Raw genomic sequence first — 19699 nt, forward strand, 5'->3', positions numbered from 1 at the left:
TCAGATCTCACAGGAAGTAATGAGAGGACTTGCTGGGTCATTTCCTAAACTTGAACAGTTTAAGGTGTGGGCATGCCTGATCTGGCTGTTTCCGTCGTAAATGTTCTCCTGGCTGGAACTGACCGTTAGCTTTGTTGGGTGCAGGATATACTCTCAGCACCCACAGCCATTTGTCTCAAACAATTCTTCGTGTAAAATTGTTATGTTCTAGTTACAAATATCCCTTGTCTCCATGCCTCCTGCCTTTGCACATCCATTTCTTTAGTCTAGATGCCCTTCCCAGCCTCCACTCCAGGCCATGCCTCTTTACGACTCAGCTCCTATTGCAGCCCAGCTGACCCTATTTTATTTTGCTCTTTCCATCTGGGAGCTCAGAGATTGGGGTCTTGTGTTTTCAATTAGTGCCCGGAACCTAGTTCAGTAAATATTTGCCAAATGACTGTGCAGTTACCCTAAACTTACAACCACAGGATGTCAAGGCTAAAAGGGATTTCAAAATCCAGGCCAAACCTTGGCTTTACAAATGAGACAATGGAGGCTAATACAGATTTGTCCAGACCACACAATTCCTTGGCGACAGCCTGGTTAGGAACTTTGCTCTTTCAGTGTTCCCAATCCCTATTTCACTGTGTTCGGCTAAATTGGCTTATATAAGATACTTATAATTGTTTCAGTCATGTACATAAGCTGTCAATGTTCACAAGTGTTCACCTTGGGGCACAAAGATGATAAAATGGGGGTGCCTTCCCTTACGGTGCTTAGAACCTAGTTTAGGAGATAATTTGTTCACCCATTCATTCATTCATTCATTCATTCATTCAAGTATTTATGCCGTCTTTTTAAAATATATTTTATCGCCCTGACCGGTTTGGCTCAGTGGATAGAGCGTCGGCCTGCGGACTGAAGGGTCCCAAGTTCGATTCCAGTCAGTACAGAGAGGAAGGGAGAGGGACGGAGAGTCAGAAACATCGGTGAGAGAGAAACATCGATCAGCCGCCTCCTGCGTACCTCCCACTGGGGATGTGCCCACAACCGAGGTACATGCCCTTGACCGGAATCAAACCTGGGACCCCTCAGTCTGTAGGCCGACGCTCCATCCACTGAGCCAAACTGGCCAGGGCTTTAGGCCGTTTTTTATTTTTTTATATTTTTATTGATTTCAGAGGGGAAGGGAGAGGGAGAGAGAGCTAGAAACATCAACGACGAGAGAGAATCATTGATTGGTTTCCTCCTGCATGACCCCACTGGGGACTAAGCCCACAACCCAGGCATGTGCCCTGACCAGGAATTGAACCGTGACCTCCTCCTGGTTCATAAGTTGATGCTCAGCCTCTGAGCCACACCGGCTGGGCACAAGCGCCTACAATGTGCCAGGTGCTCTTTTAGGCACCGGGACTATAGCAATGAACAGAATAAGTCCCTGTTCTCAAAGAGTAAGGAAGGAGAGAAGATAGACAAACTGACGAATAGAAACATGTGAAGTGGTCAGTACTATGAAGAAAAACGATACAGCATAGAATATAGAGTAGTGAAAACTGCTATTTAGGAGGGTGCTAAGGGAAGAGAGGAGGCAAGTCCCGCGCCTACCTGAAGGAGGTAGCAGGTACAAAGGTCCAGGAGGGAATTCAGCAAATTGAGGGCACAGCAGGGCTGTGCACCTGTGCACTCAGTACCTGATTTCTTCAATGCCTGGAGGATGATGGCAAAGACTGAAGAGAAGGAAGGCCTGAGGAGGTAGAAACACTCAAAAGCAGCACTCAAGTTTGTCAAGTGAGCCAGCAAGATCCTCAAGCTTCTAGATATTTAGATTTGATCATGAGCCACCGAAGGCTTATGAGTGACATGACAGGAAGGAATCTGGTCTGGGAGGCCCCTTCTCCTCTAATCTAGTGCGTGTGCTGGAAGGGGGAAGCTGGAGGCCATGGCAATCAGTAAGTGGTGATTTAGGTCTGAACTATCCTGCTGGAATTGATTATACACAGAAAAGAAGGATGACAAGTGACCTTGTGAAGAAAAAATGTCCAGTTTGGTGGCAAATAAACATGGGGTGAGGAAAGCTTATTTGGACCCCTCAAATCTGTGAACAGAGTGTTGGTGACACAGCAGTCTTGGCCAGACTCCTCCCTCTGATTTCCCCTCCCAGCCCCAAGGCCTCTGGGCCATGGTGTCAGGTCAACTTCAAGCTCTGTTCATTTATATCTCCAGTCTAGAGTCCAACTCTAGGCCCATTGTAAGGCCCAAATCAGACGGCTCTACCGAAGAACTATAGAGCCCAGGATCTTCTCATGTAAAGTTGGTGGCTGTGGTCTCAGTGTCCCTTTTGAGGGCTGACCCTGACCCTAATCCTGGGTAGAAGGTACAGAAGCCAGGCCGCAAACCTGCAGTGCTCAGACTGTTCCTTGACAGAACCTGTGGGTGGAGGAGAGGAAGGGGCCCAGAGATTCCAGCAGGAAGAAAACCCCAGTGCCCGACTCTCATGTCGCATCTCGGTTACCTCCATGACCCCTGCTACCTTATCATCCAAACAAATCAGATCCGGTTTCCTTTTTCAATAACATTTTATTTTAAAAAGAAAATATAAAGTGCTTGGCTTTAGGGCTGGGGGAAGAGGAAACGGTCCTCCTGAGTTCACACCATTTGGACTTTCCCAGTTCAGTTCCTCAGAGATAAAAGGGGGTACATCTCAAAAATTAAAACAAACAAATAAAAAAATGGCTAAAAACCAGCCAGACACCATGAGGAGTTGAAGGACATACCATCACAGACAACCACTAAGAATTATCACCGAGGGAGGCAGGTCCATAGTGTGGAGAATGAGTCTCTTTCAGAGAAAATAGGAAGACCCAAGCAGAGAGGAGGAAGGTAGGTCTTCCAGGCTCTGCACCAGGGACAGAGCGGCTGCCTGGTCCTCTGGACGCTCTGCCAGTAAATGCCGAGCAAAGGCCTGCTCCATCTGCGCCAGAAGAGGTGGGAAGAGGGCATCATGAGCACAGCAGGGCAGCCCCCACCCCTGCCCACCCCAGGGCCCTTCTCCTGGACCCCCTCGCCTACACAGGCAGCTATGCTCACCCTGCCCTGGACTCACCTGAACTGAGATAAGACTCTGTGGGGTGTGGCTGGGGTCAGGGTCCTCCTCTAAGAAATTCAGTGTCACCTGGAACTTGGGTGGGGGGCCCAGGCCCTGGAAGTACCTCTCCAAGTCTGAAAGAGAGAAGGTAAGAGTTGGAAGAATAAGAAGAGAAGGGAGAAGGCCATAGGCAGGGAGGGAGGGAGCAGGGAAGAACCCATAATGGAGAAAGAGAGGTGGCAGTGGGGCCACCTGGAGATGAAGGCCAGAACAGGAGCTACAGGGTCACACGCCTGCTGCCTTGTGCAGGAGAAATGCTAGGACCAAGTGGTACTCACCCATGTGCAGATAGGAAAAAGTACTCCTTCCTCCAGCAGGAAGTACTTAGCGGTAGTACTCTACACCACCTGACATGTTCACTGCTGGGAGTTTAGCGTCTTCTCAGCAGCAGCCTTGGCTGCTCACACACATGTTCGCACACGTTGGTTGCCTGCTCATACTATCTTGCCTGTGTCAGGGCACCCATGGCCCAGGAAACACTCAAGCTCTGTGTCCCTGTACTCCTGGCCCCCCTTCCAAGGCCAGATTTAGAGTTGAACGGAGGCAGGAAATGGAATTCCAAGTGTGGATGGGAAAGGGGCAATTTGAGGGGACGCCTGGAGTGTGGTAGGGCCAGAGTGTGTGACACGTGTCAGCTCTCCTGAATGTGTGTGCATGTGTGTAGGAGAGGCCCACGAGGTGCACCTTCCCGTGATTACTGTATACGTCCATGTGATGGTGCTCTCTGAGCTGTGATGCTCTTGTGCTGGACTCCACCTGAGCCTCATCTTCCGCGGGATGGACTGCGGAAGGAAGGCTGCCAGGCAGCTGCCACAGCTGAACACAGGGCCTCACAGGATGTGCACCAGCAAGTGCAGGGTGCCATCCATGGACTGTGATGGTGGATCTGCTGGAGGAAGTGCAAGGGGAAGAGTACAGAGCAGACTAACACGGGCGGGGGGAGGTCAGGAGCTGGGCTGCAGCAACCTCACCTCTGCAGAAGTGGGCGGTTTTGAAGAGCTCCACATACTCGTTGCAGCGCAGCTTATGCGGGCGTGGACCAGGTGGGAACTCGGGCGCACTGTAGGAGATGCTGATGGGGCAAAGGTTCTGAACAAAGAGGCCTCTGGCGTTGCTGGCCACCAGGACACCTCTCTCCAGCTGGCTCAGCAGGCGCTGGGTGGGTCCTTGCGGGCTGGGCTTGGGAAATACCACTTGCTCCATGCTGCAGTGGGAGCTGGAGGGCTCGGCCACCAGGCGGCAGTCCAGGCTCTGCACCTGGGCCTCGCCCACCACGTGCCCATCGTAGATGAAGGTGAGCATCAGGGAGTAGTCTGTGGACAGAGAGCGACCGACTGCACCAAGTGCCTCTCCCCCAGGGGACATACACCTGGTCAGCATAGGCTCTGGGGAAACAAAGAGGGGCTCTTGCAAATCCAATGTCCTCGTTTTGCTGCTGAGGAACGTGAGGCCCAGACAGGAAACCAGGCAAGGGTTGGGGAGGACAAAGCAGGCTGTGGAGCGGGGACAGCAGCTACCCCTCCTGAGTTTAGAGAAGGCCCCGTCACTCCTCATCCTCCTTCCCCTCAGCCTCCCCGGCAAGGGGCCTCCTGTCAGACTTCCCTATCACTCTCGAGAGTAGCCAACAATCCGATTCCCACCGGGGCCTCAAGGCTTAATGCTCAGGGTCTTACAGTTTATAAGAAAACCCGAGAGATTTGGTCTTTCTACAGAAATCCATGTCTCAAAGTGGATTTCCAGGGAACAGAATGTATAGGGGGTATTTCTGAGGAGCAAGCTGCCTGGAGTCTGTAGCTGGCCAGGTACACTGCCTAGAAACCAGTGCCTCTGTCTGGGTGAGGTGAGCCCAAGTCGCTGCAGGCCTGACATTAGATAATGCACGTACAGCCACAGGCAGGTGACCCATGGCGACAGTGAGCAGGGATAAGTTAGACGTGCTACGTACCTGAGCCTGGAGGGGGCAGAAGCTCCGGAGATACCGGATCTCCTTGGAAAGGGGCCTCACTTGTGTCTGCACCTGGAAGGGAGAAGAGGCACTCATTTCCGAGTGGGACTGGAGTCCCAGGACCAGAGGGTGTGGCGTGGGGGATGACGAGAGGCGCGGAGGTGGTACCTTCCTGAGGCTCAGGGCTGTTGCTGTTGCTGCAGCTGCTGCTGCATCCGGAGTCTGAATGGCCTGCTGCTCCATTGGCCTCTACTTTCTCCTGTAAACACAGTATCTATTGTTGACCCCTTTCCCCCCAGTTGCTGTCCTGCCCTTAGGCCCACCCTGTTCCCTCCCCCAGCTCTTACGTTTTGGAGGGCGTCCTGAAGCAAGGCAGGACTGAGTATACAGCTCTTCGTGGTACCCTCATCCTCCTCCCTCTTAGGGGACACTGAGCTGTGGTGTCTCTTGGAGGGCGATTTCTGTGTTGCTGGTGCGGCTGTGAAATGTTGAGGGGGAGAAAGAGGTCAGAGCCTTAAGGGGGGCAGAGGGTAGGGGAGAGCTAGGAGGCAGTGAAAGGATGGGCAGGCCTGGGCAGGGGAACCAGGGTGCCAGAGCGGCAGCTCCCCGAGGATAGGGACAAGGTAGAACTCTGACTGCGGGGCCTGGAGGGAGTCCCACCACGCTCTCAGGAGCTCATCTCCACCCTTCCTCCCTACGCTGCTTATTCTAGGGGACACTCACCGAGGAGGGTTCCTGGTGGCAGCAGCCGATACACCTTGTAGGGCTCAGCCCCATCCCTATGGCTATTCTCTGGAACCTCCTCAAATTCAGGGCTCTTGTTGAGAGCACAGCGTAGACGGGTCTTCCAGATAGCGGGGCCTTCTGTGTCTCCCTCCTTGTACTTTCCCTTAAATATTGCCCAGGCCTAGGAGACAGACGAAGTGCAGAGAGGCATGTTACAGACCGCAGCTGACACGCCACAGGGCCAGCTTCATGGATGTGCAGCCTGAGCAGCTGCGCAGGAAGGCTTGTGCTGGGATTATGCTCCGTTGTTGCCACTCTGAAATCCTTAGCAATCTGTGCATTTTCATCTTGCACTGGGCTCTCTGACAGTCATGTAGCTGGTTCAATCCTCTACTCTCCCCTTTATCTGACACCCAGGCAGGCACAGCCCTTGGGCATCAGTGTCCACTCCATCCCTCACTTGGACGGGGTGGTTGGCCCCAGGTCCATTCACCTTGAAGAAGGCAGCATCCTGGTCCTCCCGGAAGTCCTGCTTGCCTGCATGCTTCCAGGGAATCCGGAACATAGTCTTAGCTTCATCATCCCAGCACACCCCTGGGAACTGTCCACTCTCCACTTGCTCCACCACCCAGTTCCGGAGCTTTCGGGTGCAGCGTGCCCGGCCCGATGCCATCCTGGGAATAAGAGCAGCAGGCAGCATCAGTAGAACCAACCAACCCTTTGGGAGGATACATCGGCTGAAGTCTTAGCCATTTGGTTTGTATTCTGGCAAGGGCCCCCAAAGAGCCCATCCATCTTTTTCTGTAGCTCAAAATACTCTTGAGGCCAAATAGCTTTGTTTCTGACATTACTGGCATTTACCAAAAATTATGCTTTTTTTTTTTTTAACACCCCAAGCTGTGACATCTGGAAGGAAACCTTAGGTACTGGTCTTAAAGACTTTTCAGGACTATGCCCTGGCTGGGTAGCTCAGAAGCTTGGAGCATAGCCACTATACACTAAAGTTGCAGGTTCAATGCTGGCAGGACACAGACAACAATCAACCAATGAATGCATAGATAAGCTGAATAAATCGATGTTTCTCTCCTTTCCTCTTTCTCTAAAATCAATACATTAAACAAAAAAGCACTTTTTGGGAATCCACTGTTTGGAAGAGAATTTCCTTGGTGTTCTGTTCCTGGTGAGAGGCTCAGTCTAGATCCCTAAACATTTGCAGAGGCGTCTTCACCCACCATCCCCACCTGTCCTATGACCCCCACCACACCCCTCTGCTTGCCCCTAGGGGTAGGGGGGCAGGGCAGGGGGCAGGGGCGGGGCCACAGCAGAAGTAGGCAGGGCCTGAAGGCAAGAAAACAAACAGGGCCAAGTGCCCTGGAGCCAACAGCCTCCTTCCCCGAACCCAGCCGCAGGTCCTCTGGGCCTTTGCCTGTAGCTTGGGACACAGACCCTGGTCAATCTCTCGTTCAGGCCAGCCTCCCGCTTCCTGGCTCACAGGCCTTTAGTCTATCCCTCAGTCTCGCCGAGGGGACTCCAGGAAACCTCACCCTCCTCCCAAGTGGCTGGGCCTTCCAGCTTTCTACCCAGGCTTCCACCAATTCTTGGTTGATCTTACCTGAGCGGCTGTGCAGGCTGCCCCAGGGCTCAGCTGACTTCAGCTCAGCTCCAGGCTGGGAAGCTTCCTGTAACTCCGCCCTGTTTCTACAGTCCCCTCCCTAAGTTTCACTTCTCCTCCTGGGAGGTCCGTTTCCCCGAAATCACGTGGCCTGAGTTGCAGGGCAATGAGTGGCCACCAGGGGGAGCAGCATTTGACCATCTCAGACGCAGGAGGAACCATCAGAGCGCAGGCTCATTCTCCTTCCTCCCTCAGCTACTCCTTGCTTGTGTCCGACCATCTCTGTGACACTGCTGCTTCCCCAGGGAGGTCCCGGGGTGCTGGTCTGTCCCCAGGGCGTCTGGATAGCTCTGTACCACCTAAGCATCTGTGCCCTGACGGTACCTGCTTAGTACCTATTAGGTGACCTCAAGTATCAGCTGAATTTGATGAAAGGAAGAGAAGCAGGGATGGAGGAAATCAGCCCATGGCCAACTGGCTGGACAGGGAGGACCTCCCTTTGTCAGCCATGGTATCAATTCCTTTCTGGTCCTGGGTCCAGGGAAGATCAAGGGGTGGGCTGTGGGGGCCCTTTCAGCAAAGCTCTGTTCACCCCCCTTTTTCCCTGGTGCCCCCAGATAGTGGGGTCAGGAAGAAGGACCACCAAGAAGCCTGGGCAAGGAGATGCCTCTTTATTGGTGCTGGAGCTGTTCCTGAGGACGTGGGACCCTCATCAGGACCCTCGCCCTCAGCTACTTCCTCCTGCGGGGTATACTCTGTCCCAAGGGTACCTCTTCCATCAGCTTCTGCAGAGAGAGAGAGAGAGAGAGATGATGATGATATGATGACGATGATGATAATCCTGGAGCTCTGGAGCTCAGACACAGACTGGACAGGGGACTTTCAGAGCATAGCATCAGAGGTGAGGTTGTGGGGGAGGCTTCACCTGTAACAAGCGGGCGTGGTAGGCAGGGGCATCCTCCCCAGCCAGTGGCTGTGGGTGCACATGCAGGTAGCGCTCGACAGCTGTCTCCAGCTCCTCCACCTTATACAGAGTGGCTGGGTCCAGTGAGTGGGCATTGATGAGGCTTACAAGATACTCTTTGTAGTGTGCCCTGAGGAGATTAGAAAGTGGGAGATTTGTTCTGTTTGGCTAGTAGTAACTGAGTGTGCCCAGGTATACTTGGATGAATAAGATTGACAACCTTCACTTGTGAATGCATGCCAACCTGAGCACATTGCTTGCTGCTACCTATCCAGGCTCTTGTCCAGAGAGCCCCTCCCTCCTACTCCCTGCAGGACCTACTGCTCCCAGAGACCCACTTTATTGCCTGGGCACACCCTCAGTACTCCCCAGCATCATGCTCCCAGCTGGCACTTACTGGCAGAGGCCGGCATAGCCAGCTGGCGTCTCCTTGCCACAAGCTTCGTCCCGGAGCCCGTTGGGAACCTCCTTCTGCTCCATCACTCGGCAGCCACCTATGGGTAAGGGCAGAAAAAGATCCTTTGTTGGGAAAAGGCCACTGACAACCAAGCCTTAGAGAACTGGGAGGGAAGGGAGGCAGCCTCCAGGGAGGGGCTGGGGGACAGAAGCCTCTGCTCAAACAGTGGTGGTGGTGGTGGTGGGAGGGTACTTAGAGATGCCGTCATGGCAGACCAGCTCTGATACAAAAGCAGGGACCTTGTTGCCCTGCTTTTATCCAAGCTGCCTTTTAGCCTATAATCACATACGCCCTGAGACAGTTCTTTTGTGACTTAGCTCTTGCATAGTTAACTTCTGTGAAGGTCTTACTCTGTAGATGGTAAGAAGTAGGGTATATTAGAACCATATGTAACATCTTTCTGTTGCCCTCATGGGACCTAAGACAGTGCAACTAGCAAGTCTCAGTAAATACTCACTGAACTAATTAAACATTAACCTTTGGGAATGGGAGAAGAAAGTTAGTATCAAGGTGCTCGATGCTTTAATGTGGCCTCATGTAAAATAGCCGAGCTGGAAAGTGAACATTACCCTCATTTTACAGAGAAAGAAACAAGGTTAACTTGCCTATGGGCACAAAGTCCGCACAGGATGAGTCTTCAACTCAGAAGCTGAAACTTCCCCTATACTCACTGCACAGGGTGCGCCCAGCTACCCTCTCCCCTTCTCCAAGGTTTGTCCCGACCGACACTCACCTCCAGGGACTGCCCGGGCCCCTGCTGGGGGCTCTGTGTTGAACATGACCTTATTGTCCTGAGAAGGAGCAGATGGGGGGTGTTAGGTTATCCTGGATGCCAGCCCGCTGGATCCTAGGCCCTGCCCCCTCTCCCGGGCAACCTGCAAACCCAGGCTGGTTGGCCACCCCTCACCTGTAACAGCTTCTGGAGCCGGTGAGCACTCCAGTCCCGCAGGTAGAAGAGGCAGTCTCGGGGATGGTGTCCGTGCAGGGACTTTTTCACTCTGCAGTTAGGGTCTGGACATTTCTGGCAGAAACCCAGATAGGAGAGGGGAAGTTGGAGACTGTTGGGGTCCTGGTCTCTCAGGAACCCCTGCATGAGGGGTGTAGGGGTGGGGGTAGATGGAGACACTGGAGGGTCTGGAGCAAGCAGAGGGGAAAGGGGACAGAGAGAGGTAATTTACACCCACCAGCCTCCTCTTCTCTTCCCCTGGGCTGCTGCTCCTCAGTGGCCTCTACCCCTCACATCCATTGGCAGCCCCTACCCTTCTATCCCTCCCGTCCCCATTCTCAGGCTCACATTCTTGGCGTAAAAGGTATTGTAGCATCCACTGCAGAACTGATGGCGGCACTGGGTGCAGTGAAAGTGCATGCAGCCTCCTCGGGCCAGTGCATACGAGAACTTGCACTTGGGGCAGTCTGCAAGGGACAGCAGGTCAGGGCTAGGGCTGCCACTGCTCCTCGGGGCTTTCAGGAAGAGAGCCACTGGCAACGATAGATTACTGGGCAAACGGGGCTAGTGGGGCAGCCTTACCAATGCCATTTTCCTGAAGGTACATCGCCAGGCCCTGGGCCTGGTATTCTGGGTCATTGTTGCGTTTCCAGTTCTGGAAATCCTCACAGCTCCGGCCCCGGTGCTGCTCCTCCCACTGCGAGGAGGAAAGCAAGAGTCACATGGGAGCTCCTAGGCCCTTCTACTCATATCCAGTGTCCCAGGCTTAGTTTATGGCACTGCCATTCACCATTTGCTCTCATCCCAAACTGAGGGGCCAGCCTTGGGGCTTTCGTGTCCTCATACCACCATAGACTCACCAGCAAGTCTTGTTTCCAACACCCAAGCCGAGCTAACATTGTAACCATGTCTATTCACAACCCTGACCTTTCTCTCCATCCTACTGTGACCATCTTCCTCTGGGCCAGGTTCGGTCTGGTCTCAATTACTTGCCTCAGTTACTGGCTGCTCTGCCTCCACTCAGACTTCCCTTTGGTTCGTCTTCCACCTTGCAGTCAAAATGCCTTTGAAAGTGTAAGTCAGGCAGCCCTAGCTGGTTTGGCTCAGTGGATAGAGCCTTGGCTCTCAGACTGAAGGGTCCTGGTTCAATTCAGGTTAAGGGCACATGCCTGGGTTGTGGGCTTGATCCCTAGTGAGGGGTGTGCAGGGGGCAGCCTATCAATGATTTTTTTTCCCCCTCTCATCATTGATGTTTCTCTCTCTCCCTCTCCCTTCCTCTCTGAAATCAATAAAAATACATTAAAAAAAGAGAAATCAATAAAATACTTTAAAGAACATCTCTAAACTCTTTGGGGGAAAAAAACGTGTAAGTTAGGCAGCTTCAACAGAATAGGGAGTGTCCTAGTTTTGAGGTTTGGTGGTAGGATCTCAAGGTTTTTTGCTTTGTTTTAAATTATTTATTAATTGACTTGAGAGAAAGAGGAAGGAAGAGAGAAACATTGATTTGTTGTTCTACTTATTTATGCACTCAATGGCTGAATCTTGCACGTGCCCTGACCGGGGATTGAACCCACCACCTTGGCGTATCAGGATGACACTCCAACCAACCGAGCTATACAGTCAGGGCTCCGGGACTTATTTTATTGTCTCTCGTAATATAGATGCAGTCTTTTTGTATCAAACATTAAAGTTTTTAAAAGATAAATGAACTCGTATCACCCCTTGCTTGGTCTTAGGATGAAAAGCAGATACCTTCCTCACTTGGCCCCAGGCCTCTCCTGACCAGGCAGCTCGCTCCTCTCTGACTGCCTGCCACTCTCACCCTGCTCTTGAGGCTCCAACCACACACTTTCTCCTGACTTGGCCTTTCCGTGTGCTGCTCTTTCTGTCCCAATAATCTCTGCATAGTTGACGTCCTCTTCTTCCTCTTAATTTTCAGGCCTGAGCTTAAATTACACCATTTTAGAGTAGACTTGACCTCTCTATCCTAAGTAGGTCCATTCCATTATTCCTAACCTCAGATTCCTGTTCATTTTCTTCACAGAACTTATGCCCTTGTATAATTATGCTCTTTCTCCCTTCATTTTCTTTCCTTTCCTCCCTCACTGGCACCCTTCCTCCTTTACCTTACCTTTCATCCCTCCTCCCTCTATCCTTTCCTCCCCTTTCATCCTTCTTCCCCGCTCAGGCTGCTTCTTCTATCTCCCTCATCCTTCCTTCTTCTCTCACCCCTCCTCCCGCCTAGTCTGTCAGCACTCTGAGCCCAGAGCTCGTGTCTGTTCTGTTCTCCAGGATCCCCCGAGTCTAACAGAGTACCTCCAGCGTGCAGCAGGTATTTCTGGAAGGACGGATGTGCCTCACCTGGCGCTTACAGCGTACACAGAAGGTCTGGCGACACTGGGGACATGTTGCCTCCAGCTGCTCACGCTCGTATATGAAGCCAAAGGAGCACTGTGGGTGCAAGAGCATAAAGCTATCCGAGGCCTGACTTGGCACCACCCCTGACCCTCCCGTCAGCTCTGCTGGGCAGGCCACTTACCTGGGCACACCACAAGAACTTGGGGTCCCGCATGAGCACAGCCTCAGTCAGCTTCTTATGGAACAGGGCATAGGCATCTGGCTCCAGGCTCTCTCGAAGCTGGGGACAGAATGCAGAAGTGGTGGGTGGGCAGGGTTCCTATTCAGAGCCCAGGGCACCCTGCGTCCCAGAATCTGCAGTACCTGGATGTCAAGAGTAGAGAAGTAGCTGAGCAGCTGTGTGTCATCGGTAAGGTCAGGGCGGCCGCAGGCAGGGCACACCATGTCAGTGATGTGCTTCTCCTTCAAGGCGATGGTGAAGTGCTGACGGAAGCAGTCAGGACAGATGGTGCATTCACAAGAAGTCAGAGCCTGCATCTAGAGGGTGAGCAGGGAGAGAAGGGGGTCAGAAGCCATAGCTGCCAGCCTGAGGAAGGGGATATAGCTAGGTGTTCACTGAGAAACCACCAGTTAACAACTGGGCAGGGGTAGCAGCCTCATATGCCAACAAGTGCCAGGCAGGCAACCTATATGTCTGAAGACTGTCAGGTGGAGGAAAACAGACAATAGTAAAACTAAGGTAAATTAACCAATGTCCCCTAAAGGCATTCACATCAATTAAAAGCTAACACATATGCCCAGCCAGTGTGACTCAAGTTGGTTGAGCATCATCGTCCCATGCACAGAGAGGTTGCTGGTTCAATTCCAGGTCAGGGCATATGCCCAGGGTTGGAGTCTAATTCCCAGTGTGGGGCATGCAGGAGGCAGTCAACCGATGATTCTCTCTTGTCGATGTTTCTATTTCTCTCTCCCTCTCCCTTCCTCTTTTTCTAAAGTCAATAAAAACATAAAAAAGCCCTAGCCCTCGCCCTCGCTGGTTTGGCTCAGTGGAGAGAGTGTTGGCCCACGGACTGAAAGGTTCCAGGTTTGATTCCAGTAAGGGCATGTATCTCAGTTGCAGGCTTGGTCCCCAGCCCTGGATCAGGGTGCTGCAGGAGGCAACCAATGGATGTGTCTCTCTCACATTGATGTTTCTCTCTCTGTCTCTCCCCCTTCCTCCATTCTCCCTAAAAATTCAATGGAAAAAATATCCTCGGGTGATGATTAACAAAAACATTTTTTTTAAAGCTAACACACAAATAATCTTGAAATGACAAAATGATTGAGATGGAGAACAGATTAGTGATTTCCAGGTGACAGGAGAAAGGGACAAAGTTGTGTATATACAACTACAAAAAGGAAGCATGAGGTAATTTCTTTGTGGTGATGGAACAGTCTGTACCTTGAATTGTGGAGGTGGTGGTGGTTACATGGGTTAAAATAGCATAGAACCACATATACACACATCCATGAAAAAACAAACTAGGTCTGCAGTCTAGCAAACAATGTATACATGTCTAGTTTTTGGACTTCACCTTATACTATAATTATACAAGAAGTCATCTTGGGGTAAGGTGAGTGAAGAGCACACAGGACTCAGTACTATTTTTACAACTTCCTATGAATCTACGATTATTTTATAAATACACAATTATCTTAAAATAGAGTAAAAACAAAACAAAAAGTATACCAAGTGAGCCTAACTAAATTGGACTGTATTTAGCCAAAGAACTGCCAATTTTCACCTAAAATAAGTGGGGGCTCAGGAGATGAGAAGGGGCCTTTTTCTACAAAATGGGTTTTTTTAAAAAGTTACTCCTGTTAATTTATTTTATTACTAGTGGCCCGGTGCATGAATTTGTGCACACTGAAAGGAAATTAATTAGAAGAAATATTTTAATATCGCTATTCGCCCTTTCTCTATAATAGAAGTATCAACCAAATTCACGACCGACAATGACAGATCAAAACACACGTGTGCGATTGGCGCTAGCGAGAGCTTTAGATGTATCGCACATACATGAGTCAACTTAGCCTTTTATAGATATAGAATAAATTTGCTTAATTAGACCTGCTTTCTCAATTAGCTAAACTTTTCCAGTCCAGTGAAGCACCCCAACTTCTCTTCCAGGTAATTGTCAGCAACACAGCAGTAAATATCAACACACAGGGAGAACAAAGGGTAAAATATATTCTGTGCAGTGAGGCAACCTGAAGTCATTTTCAAGGTCCACTATTTCTTTTCATTGCTAGGGAGAGGAAGCCGTTGCTAGGGAGAGGAAACCGGGTGTTGCTATGTGATGTCATTACCTGGATGGACACTTAGCATATTAGCCATATATATATATATATTATTGTTTTTTTTTATCCTCACCCAAGGATATTTTTTCCATTGATTTCTAGAGAGGGGGAAACATCAACATGAGGGACACACTGATTGGTTGTCTCCCACACAGGCCCCTACTGGAGCTAGGGAACCTGCAACTGAGGTATAAGGTATGAGGTCTGTGCCCTTGACTGGTATGTGCCCTTGACCTGGGAATCAAACCTGTGACCCCTAGGTTTTCAGGCCAATGTTCTAATCACGGAGAAAAACAGGCCAGGGCCAAAATGGATATTTGATGATGTTATTAAAGAATTACTGTTAACTTTTTGGATGTGACATTGTATTTGTGGCTATGTTTTCAAAGCGTTTATATTTTAGAGATACATACTGAAATATTAGCAGATGAGCCATATGAGGCCTGAGATTTGCTTCAAAATAATCCTGTGTGTGTGAAGAAATAAACATTGGCCATACATTTATAATTGCTGACACCTAGTCATGAATACATGGTGGAGAGTGGAGAAGAGAATCTGTGATACAATTTTCTCTACCATTGTATGTTTGAAATTTTCCATAACAGAACATTAAAAAATGGGGGTTGGGAGAGGCGGCCTGATTTTGCCCTCCCCTTCCCAGAAGCCTTCAGGGGCACATGGGCAACTGTAGAGCAAAAGACGATCAGAGACAGGCTGGAATAGAGTGGGGGTCTAAAGGGAATGAGAGTCATTCTGAGGCCAGGTTCAGTGTGACGGGCTTACCCGGTTGCGGGGCAGGGTCCAACCACACACAGCACATTCCTGGGCAAGCAAGCGACGCAGAAAGGCCCGATCTTGGCTCTGCCTCACAGCTTCTACCACGTCCCCTAATTCATAGTTCCTGGGTGTCTCCTGCAGCAGCGATAGCGCCAGCTCTGCCCGGCCCCAGCTGGGGAGTGTGTACACCGCCAAAAGTCGTCTGACCAGGCTCTGCAATGTGATTCAGGTGGAGAGGGAAGAAGTGGCTGTCAGACCCATTTCTATCCTTCAGCCTTCCTTCTCCCCCTCCATGTGTCTCTTCACCTCCTCCCAGCACCTGCTTATCTGAACTGTCCCATGAAGGGGTGGGCTCCGGGCCACTGTCCCAGAGGCGCTGATGGAAAGGCTCTAGGCGTTGACGCTGTAGCTCAGTCAGGGCCCGTGCCACGTCACCCCCGTGTTGGTACAATGCTTGAAGAGATCCCTCCTCAGGCCCAAAGCCCAGGGATCGGAGCTCCTGCACCTGAGAGTTGGGAGTGGAGAGAAGGAATAAAGAGGGAAAAAGCAAGCAAAGGAGAGAATATGAGAGGCTCTGACCTACAACCTTCAACCCTATCCCACCTCTAGCACAGCTGGTACCTTCCTGCGCCGGAGCCTCACACACTCTTCCACAGCTTCATCGAGATTGCCATGACGATCCAGCCAGGCTTTCTGGGCCTCCTGACAGGAAAAGGCACCTAGCCCAGGGTCCCGTTGTCCAGCCAGTTCAGCCACCATCTCCAGCACGTAGGGCAGCTCTGAATGCAGCCACTGCAAGGGCACCTCAGTGCCAGAGTACTGCAGAGCCGAGAAGACCTCCTCTGGACAGGCGCCTGCGGCTTCTCCTTCCTAAGGCACAGTCCACCCAGACAGAGGGCCGATCAGGAAGGTGCCCTCCATCCCCCTCAGACAGCACCAAAACGCTGACAGTGGTTGAGCTCAGACCATGATCATGTGAGCGGAGCTAAGCATGACACCTATCATATGGGAAGTGTTCAATATGTTCGATAACAAGTAGCTGTGGCTAACAATCACCAGATTTATAAGAATTCATATTATTTGACTGCAGCCTCTCCTTCCCCCACCAGCTCAGCCCCACCTCATCCCAGGCCCAAATCCTCACCCGGATCTTGATCACTAGCTGACGACCTTCCTCCCGCATCTTGTCTTGGCGCTGCTTCTCAGAGTCCCCACAGGAACTGGGCAGAGGGGCACTGAGGCGTCGTGGAGGCTCTGGATTGGGGAGTCGCTCTTCCAAGGAGCTGGCATTGGGCCGGGAGGCATGCTTTACTGGGATGGGGCTGCTGGTCCGGTTACACATAGCACATACCCAGCCAGGGCCCGAATTGCAGAAGGTACAGTGAATACAGTACCAGATCGAAGTCTGGGCAGAGGAGAGCAAAGTATCTCTCTGCTGGGAAGGCAGAAAGAATTATCCCATTGAAAGTTGGCTGAGGCTCAAGATGGAAATGTCGGGAGCGGGTTGGAAGACAAGGGGAAACTGATGGAAAACCAGGGATGAAGAGGTAGAGAATGGCTTATGGTAACAGGTGCAAATAAAGAGCCGGGAAGGCCAGGAACAGGTTACCTGAAGGGGCTGCAGGCAAATGCCACCATCCTGAGAATCCACCACCAAGCTAGGAGGCTGAGCCAGCCGAGGTCGCTCACACATGGCACACAGCACAGCCGCTGGCTCATTCTCAAAGGTGCAGCTCTGGCAGGCCCAGTGACCCCGTGTAAGTTCAGGTTCTAGGCCGCCAGCTCCTTGGGGACCCTCAATCTCCAGCCCCAACCCCTTACAGCCTCTGGGCCGGTCACAGGCCTCACAGAGCACTGCCCAAGGTTTATTTAGCACGGAACAGGTGGCACAGTGCCAGGACAGGCGGACACTTGCAGGATCAGGGGACGAAAGAGAGTTATCTCCGAGGGCCAGCAAGGAGGTTAGCTGGGGCAGTGGTGGAGCTGCGGCAGGTAAGCTGCAATGGAAAAAGCAGACATGGCCTGCTGAGGTGGGGGGGTCCACGGGTGCTTGGGTCCCCCACCCTGGGCATCCCTCATTCCCTGCATGATGATACATGGCTCTTGCCTTTGCACATTTTGTTCTATCTGGAACACTCCCATACCCGTAGCCTATTCAACACTTAAATGACAGCTTAAAGTTTACATCTTGCTGGTAGAGATCCCTAACATAGGGCCTGACCATTCTAGGTGCTTAAAACACTGTCAGCTGATTGAGCTGATCTTCAGACTGGGTTGCATCCTCCTATTACCTATTTGCACACCATGATAATCTATCTTGTTGTGACTGCTACTTGCTTAACATGTATGTCTGTGATCTCCTGGAGGGCAATTACTAGCTACTTGCCCTCTATAAAACAGTCTTTAGCACAGAATATGGTACACAGAAAATTCTCAAATAATTCTAAGTTCTCTTAATTTCACTCCCTCCCAGAAAAGAAGGCCTCTCACCTAGGGGTCAAGTGGGCAGCGTGAGGGGCCCAGGTCTGGCGGAGGTGATGGGCACGGGATGGGTGCCCATGGAACAGGCGATCACAAGCTGGGCACAAGGCCTGTTTACAGGCTGAGCAGTGCAGTGTGCCTGGGGCAGAACCACAGAGGAAGCAAGGACCAGGAGTGGAGTCTGGAAAACAGGGGAGAAAGAATAGAACATCTTTCTGAAAAAGGCCAGGTTACATTTGAATGTGATTTGGGGCGGGGGAAGAAGGGGGGAACCAGTCACAGACTACTTTCCACATATCTGGACTTAAGGAAACCATTTTAACCTCTTTTTAAAAAAGAAAGATAACCAAGAAGGTAGACAGAGAAGGGTTCCAAATTTCCATCCATACGGTCTACTAACCCTGCCCCTCCCAAGATAGGACCAATAATACCTGGGGCAGAGGGTGTGATGAGGGGGCCAGGAGCAATCTCTCTCAGTAGGGGGGCAAACTCTGAGAGCTGTAGCATCTGAGGAAAAAGGGCAGGGAATGGGCAAGGGTTTGGAGAGTCCCCAACCCCTGTCCACTCTGTTCACCAGGCCCCAAAGCCCCATTCCTGCCTTCCTTGCATCATCTTCCGCTTTGTCGTTCAGCAGCTGCTCCAGTGCTTGCTGTCTTGGATGATTATTCTGTAAACAAGATAAAGAAGAGTTCCCACCTACAGTCCCCTCTAAGACCTGGTCCCCCAACATTCACAGGAAGAACAGTAAGGGGAGCTCCCAGATTGCTGAGGGGACTATGCTCAGGGCTTAGTAGCATGGGAATCCCTAGGCTGGCTTTGGAGTTAGGCAGGCCTTCCCAGCCCTGGTGCTTAAGCCCTCAAGACCTGAGACGCCTCACCTCTAACAGCAGATTGAGCTCAGTCCGAAGTAACAGTACTTCCAGGGTGACTGTAGCAACTTGGTGCTCATCTGGATCCTCTTGCCCCTCCGGGAAGCTCAACCCATCGGGCTGCTCCTCGGTGTAGCCATACAATCGCAGAACATCCCGGCCCCCCTGCCACACATTCACAACCGGTCAACACCCAGCAGGCCCTCTTCCCAATAGGGCTGAACCCCTTCCCATTCTGCTCAGGCCCCTTCTACACCCCCGCCCCGCCCTAGCCCAAGCCCAAGTCCTTTCTCCCATAAGGGACTCCAGGGGCTTCACCTGCACAGCATCCACCGTACTTCGAAAGACAGGGTTATTAAACTTGACCCCGCGCCAGTACCGCGGTCTCTGAGGGCTGAGGAGGTTGCGGCCATATTTCTCCAGGATGTTCAGGGCCGTGGAAAGGGTGCTGAGGTAGGTCTGGGGCTGAGAGCAGTCACAGAGCAGAGAGCTGTGAGCGCCTAGCTCGGGCTCAGATTCTCGGTCCCCCTCCCCAGCGGTGCCCGGCCTCACCTGCCCGCGAGCATTGCAGCGGATCAGGCGTGCGGCGTCCAGCTGCTGGTAGCGGGCGGATGGAGGCAGAGAGGTGACCAGCAGCGGCCAGAGCTGCTCCAGGGAAAACGCCTGCCCGGAATCCTTCCGCAGGGCGCTAGCCAGCTCCTCGCGGGCAGCCAGGAAGGCCCGCTCCTCCTCCTCCCCTGGCATCCCAGTCTGACTTCGCAGCGCAACCCAGTACGCGCAGCCTCCCAGGGTCACTCCGGCCACGGTCACTCTAGGGGCCCCGGCCCCCAGCCAGGGGTAGTCGGGAACAGGAAGTACTGGAGTAGAGGGCGGGACTGCCACCCAGTTTCAGAGGAAGAGGCGGGGTTTAAGGTTAGGAAAGGGCGGGGTCATGAAATCAAGGGGGCGTGGCCATGAAGGGAGACTGGCTCCCAGCCAATGAGAAGGGTACATGGCCCCTGGCTTCTCCCCTAGGGCGTCTCTACTTGGACCCAGTGCTGGAGATATTCCCCGCCTTCCTCCAGGCTGGCCCGCCCCTTTCCGGGGAGCCCAGAGAG

The 19699-nt window shown here is 52.1% G+C and overlaps 2 protein-coding genes across 5 annotated transcripts; both read right to left on the reverse strand.

The window, feature by feature from the left end:
* Positions 1 to 2522: 2522 nt before the first annotated feature.
* Positions 2523 to 7963, reverse strand: IRF9 (interferon regulatory factor 9). Of its 2 annotated transcripts, XM_006760852.2 has the most exons (9): positions 7411 to 7963; positions 6292 to 6472; positions 5796 to 5979; positions 5420 to 5550; positions 5241 to 5331; positions 5073 to 5144; positions 4099 to 4440; positions 3086 to 3201; positions 2524 to 2953 (listed from the first exon to the last, which is right to left on the reverse strand). In XM_006760852.2, the coding sequence occupies exons 2-9, from the start codon at positions 6469 to 6471 to the stop codon at positions 2825 to 2827; spliced, it is 1245 nt and encodes a 414-aa protein (XP_006760915.1). In that variant the 5' UTR covers position 6472; positions 7411 to 7963; the 3' UTR covers positions 2524 to 2824. The 2 variants fall into 2 exon arrangements, with proteins under 2 accessions (XP_006760914.1, XP_006760915.1); XM_006760851.2 differs by lacking the exon at positions 7411 to 7963 and having other exon boundaries at positions 2523 to 2953; positions 6292 to 6814.
* Positions 7964 to 8066: 103 nt separating this feature from the next.
* Positions 8067 to 19475, reverse strand: RNF31 (ring finger protein 31). 3 transcript variants are annotated; one of them, XM_006760850.2, is made up of 21 exons: positions 19155 to 19474; positions 18921 to 19067; positions 18612 to 18767; positions 18332 to 18400; positions 18165 to 18240; positions 17743 to 17914; positions 16862 to 17249; positions 16397 to 16684; positions 15874 to 16122; positions 15572 to 15757; positions 15259 to 15465; positions 12499 to 12672; positions 12317 to 12415; positions 12139 to 12228; positions 10360 to 10474; positions 10126 to 10244; positions 9739 to 9852; positions 9565 to 9622; positions 8772 to 8868; positions 8336 to 8504; positions 8067 to 8195 (listed from the first exon to the last, which is right to left on the reverse strand). In XM_006760850.2, exons 1-21 carry the CDS (start codon positions 19344 to 19346, stop codon positions 8142 to 8144), a joined length of 3219 nt encoding a protein of 1072 aa, XP_006760913.1. In that variant the 5' UTR covers positions 19347 to 19474; the 3' UTR covers positions 8067 to 8141. The 3 variants fall into 3 exon arrangements, with proteins under 3 accessions (XP_006760913.1, XP_015417567.1, XP_015417568.1); XM_015562081.1 differs by having other exon boundaries at positions 16397 to 16687; positions 19155 to 19473; XM_015562082.1 differs by lacking the exons at positions 8067 to 8195; positions 8336 to 8504; positions 8772 to 8868; positions 9565 to 9622; positions 9739 to 9852 and adding an exon at positions 9859 to 9965 and having other exon boundaries at positions 16397 to 16687; positions 19155 to 19475.
* Between the last annotated feature and the right edge of the window lie 224 nt (positions 19476 to 19699).

The sequence above is a fragment of the Myotis davidii genome, unplaced genomic scaffold, assembly GCF_000327345.1.
Source record: "Myotis davidii unplaced genomic scaffold, ASM32734v1 scaffold157, whole genome shotgun sequence".
Classification (NCBI taxonomy): Eukaryota; Metazoa; Chordata; class Mammalia; order Chiroptera; family Vespertilionidae; genus Myotis; species Myotis davidii.

Coding starts and splice junctions, on each gene's coding strand:
- IRF9 (XM_006760851.2), bottom strand. CDS start 6,498: ATGCTGCCTGCTGCTCTTATTCCCAGGATGGCATCGGGCCGGGCACGC. Junction 5,980..6,291: donor AGGATGCTGCCTTCTTCAAG/GTGAATGGACCT, acceptor TCTGTCTCCTAG/GCCTGGGCAATATTTAAGGG. Junction 5,551..5,795: donor GCCACCAGGAACCCTCCTCG/GTGAGTGTCCCC, acceptor AACATTTCACAG/CCGCACCAGCAACACAGAAA.
- RNF31 (XM_015562081.1), bottom strand. CDS start 19,346: ATGCCAGGGGAGGAGGAGGAGCGGGCCTTCCTGGCTGCCCGCGAGGAG. Junction 16,123..16,396: donor AGCTAGTGATCAAGATCCGG/GTGAGGATTTGG, acceptor ACTGTGCCTTAG/GAAGGAGAAGCCGCAGGCGC. Junction 8,505..8,771: donor GGCTATGCCGGCCTCTGCCA/GTAAGTGCCAGC, acceptor TAATCTCCTCAG/GGCACACTACAAAGAGTATC.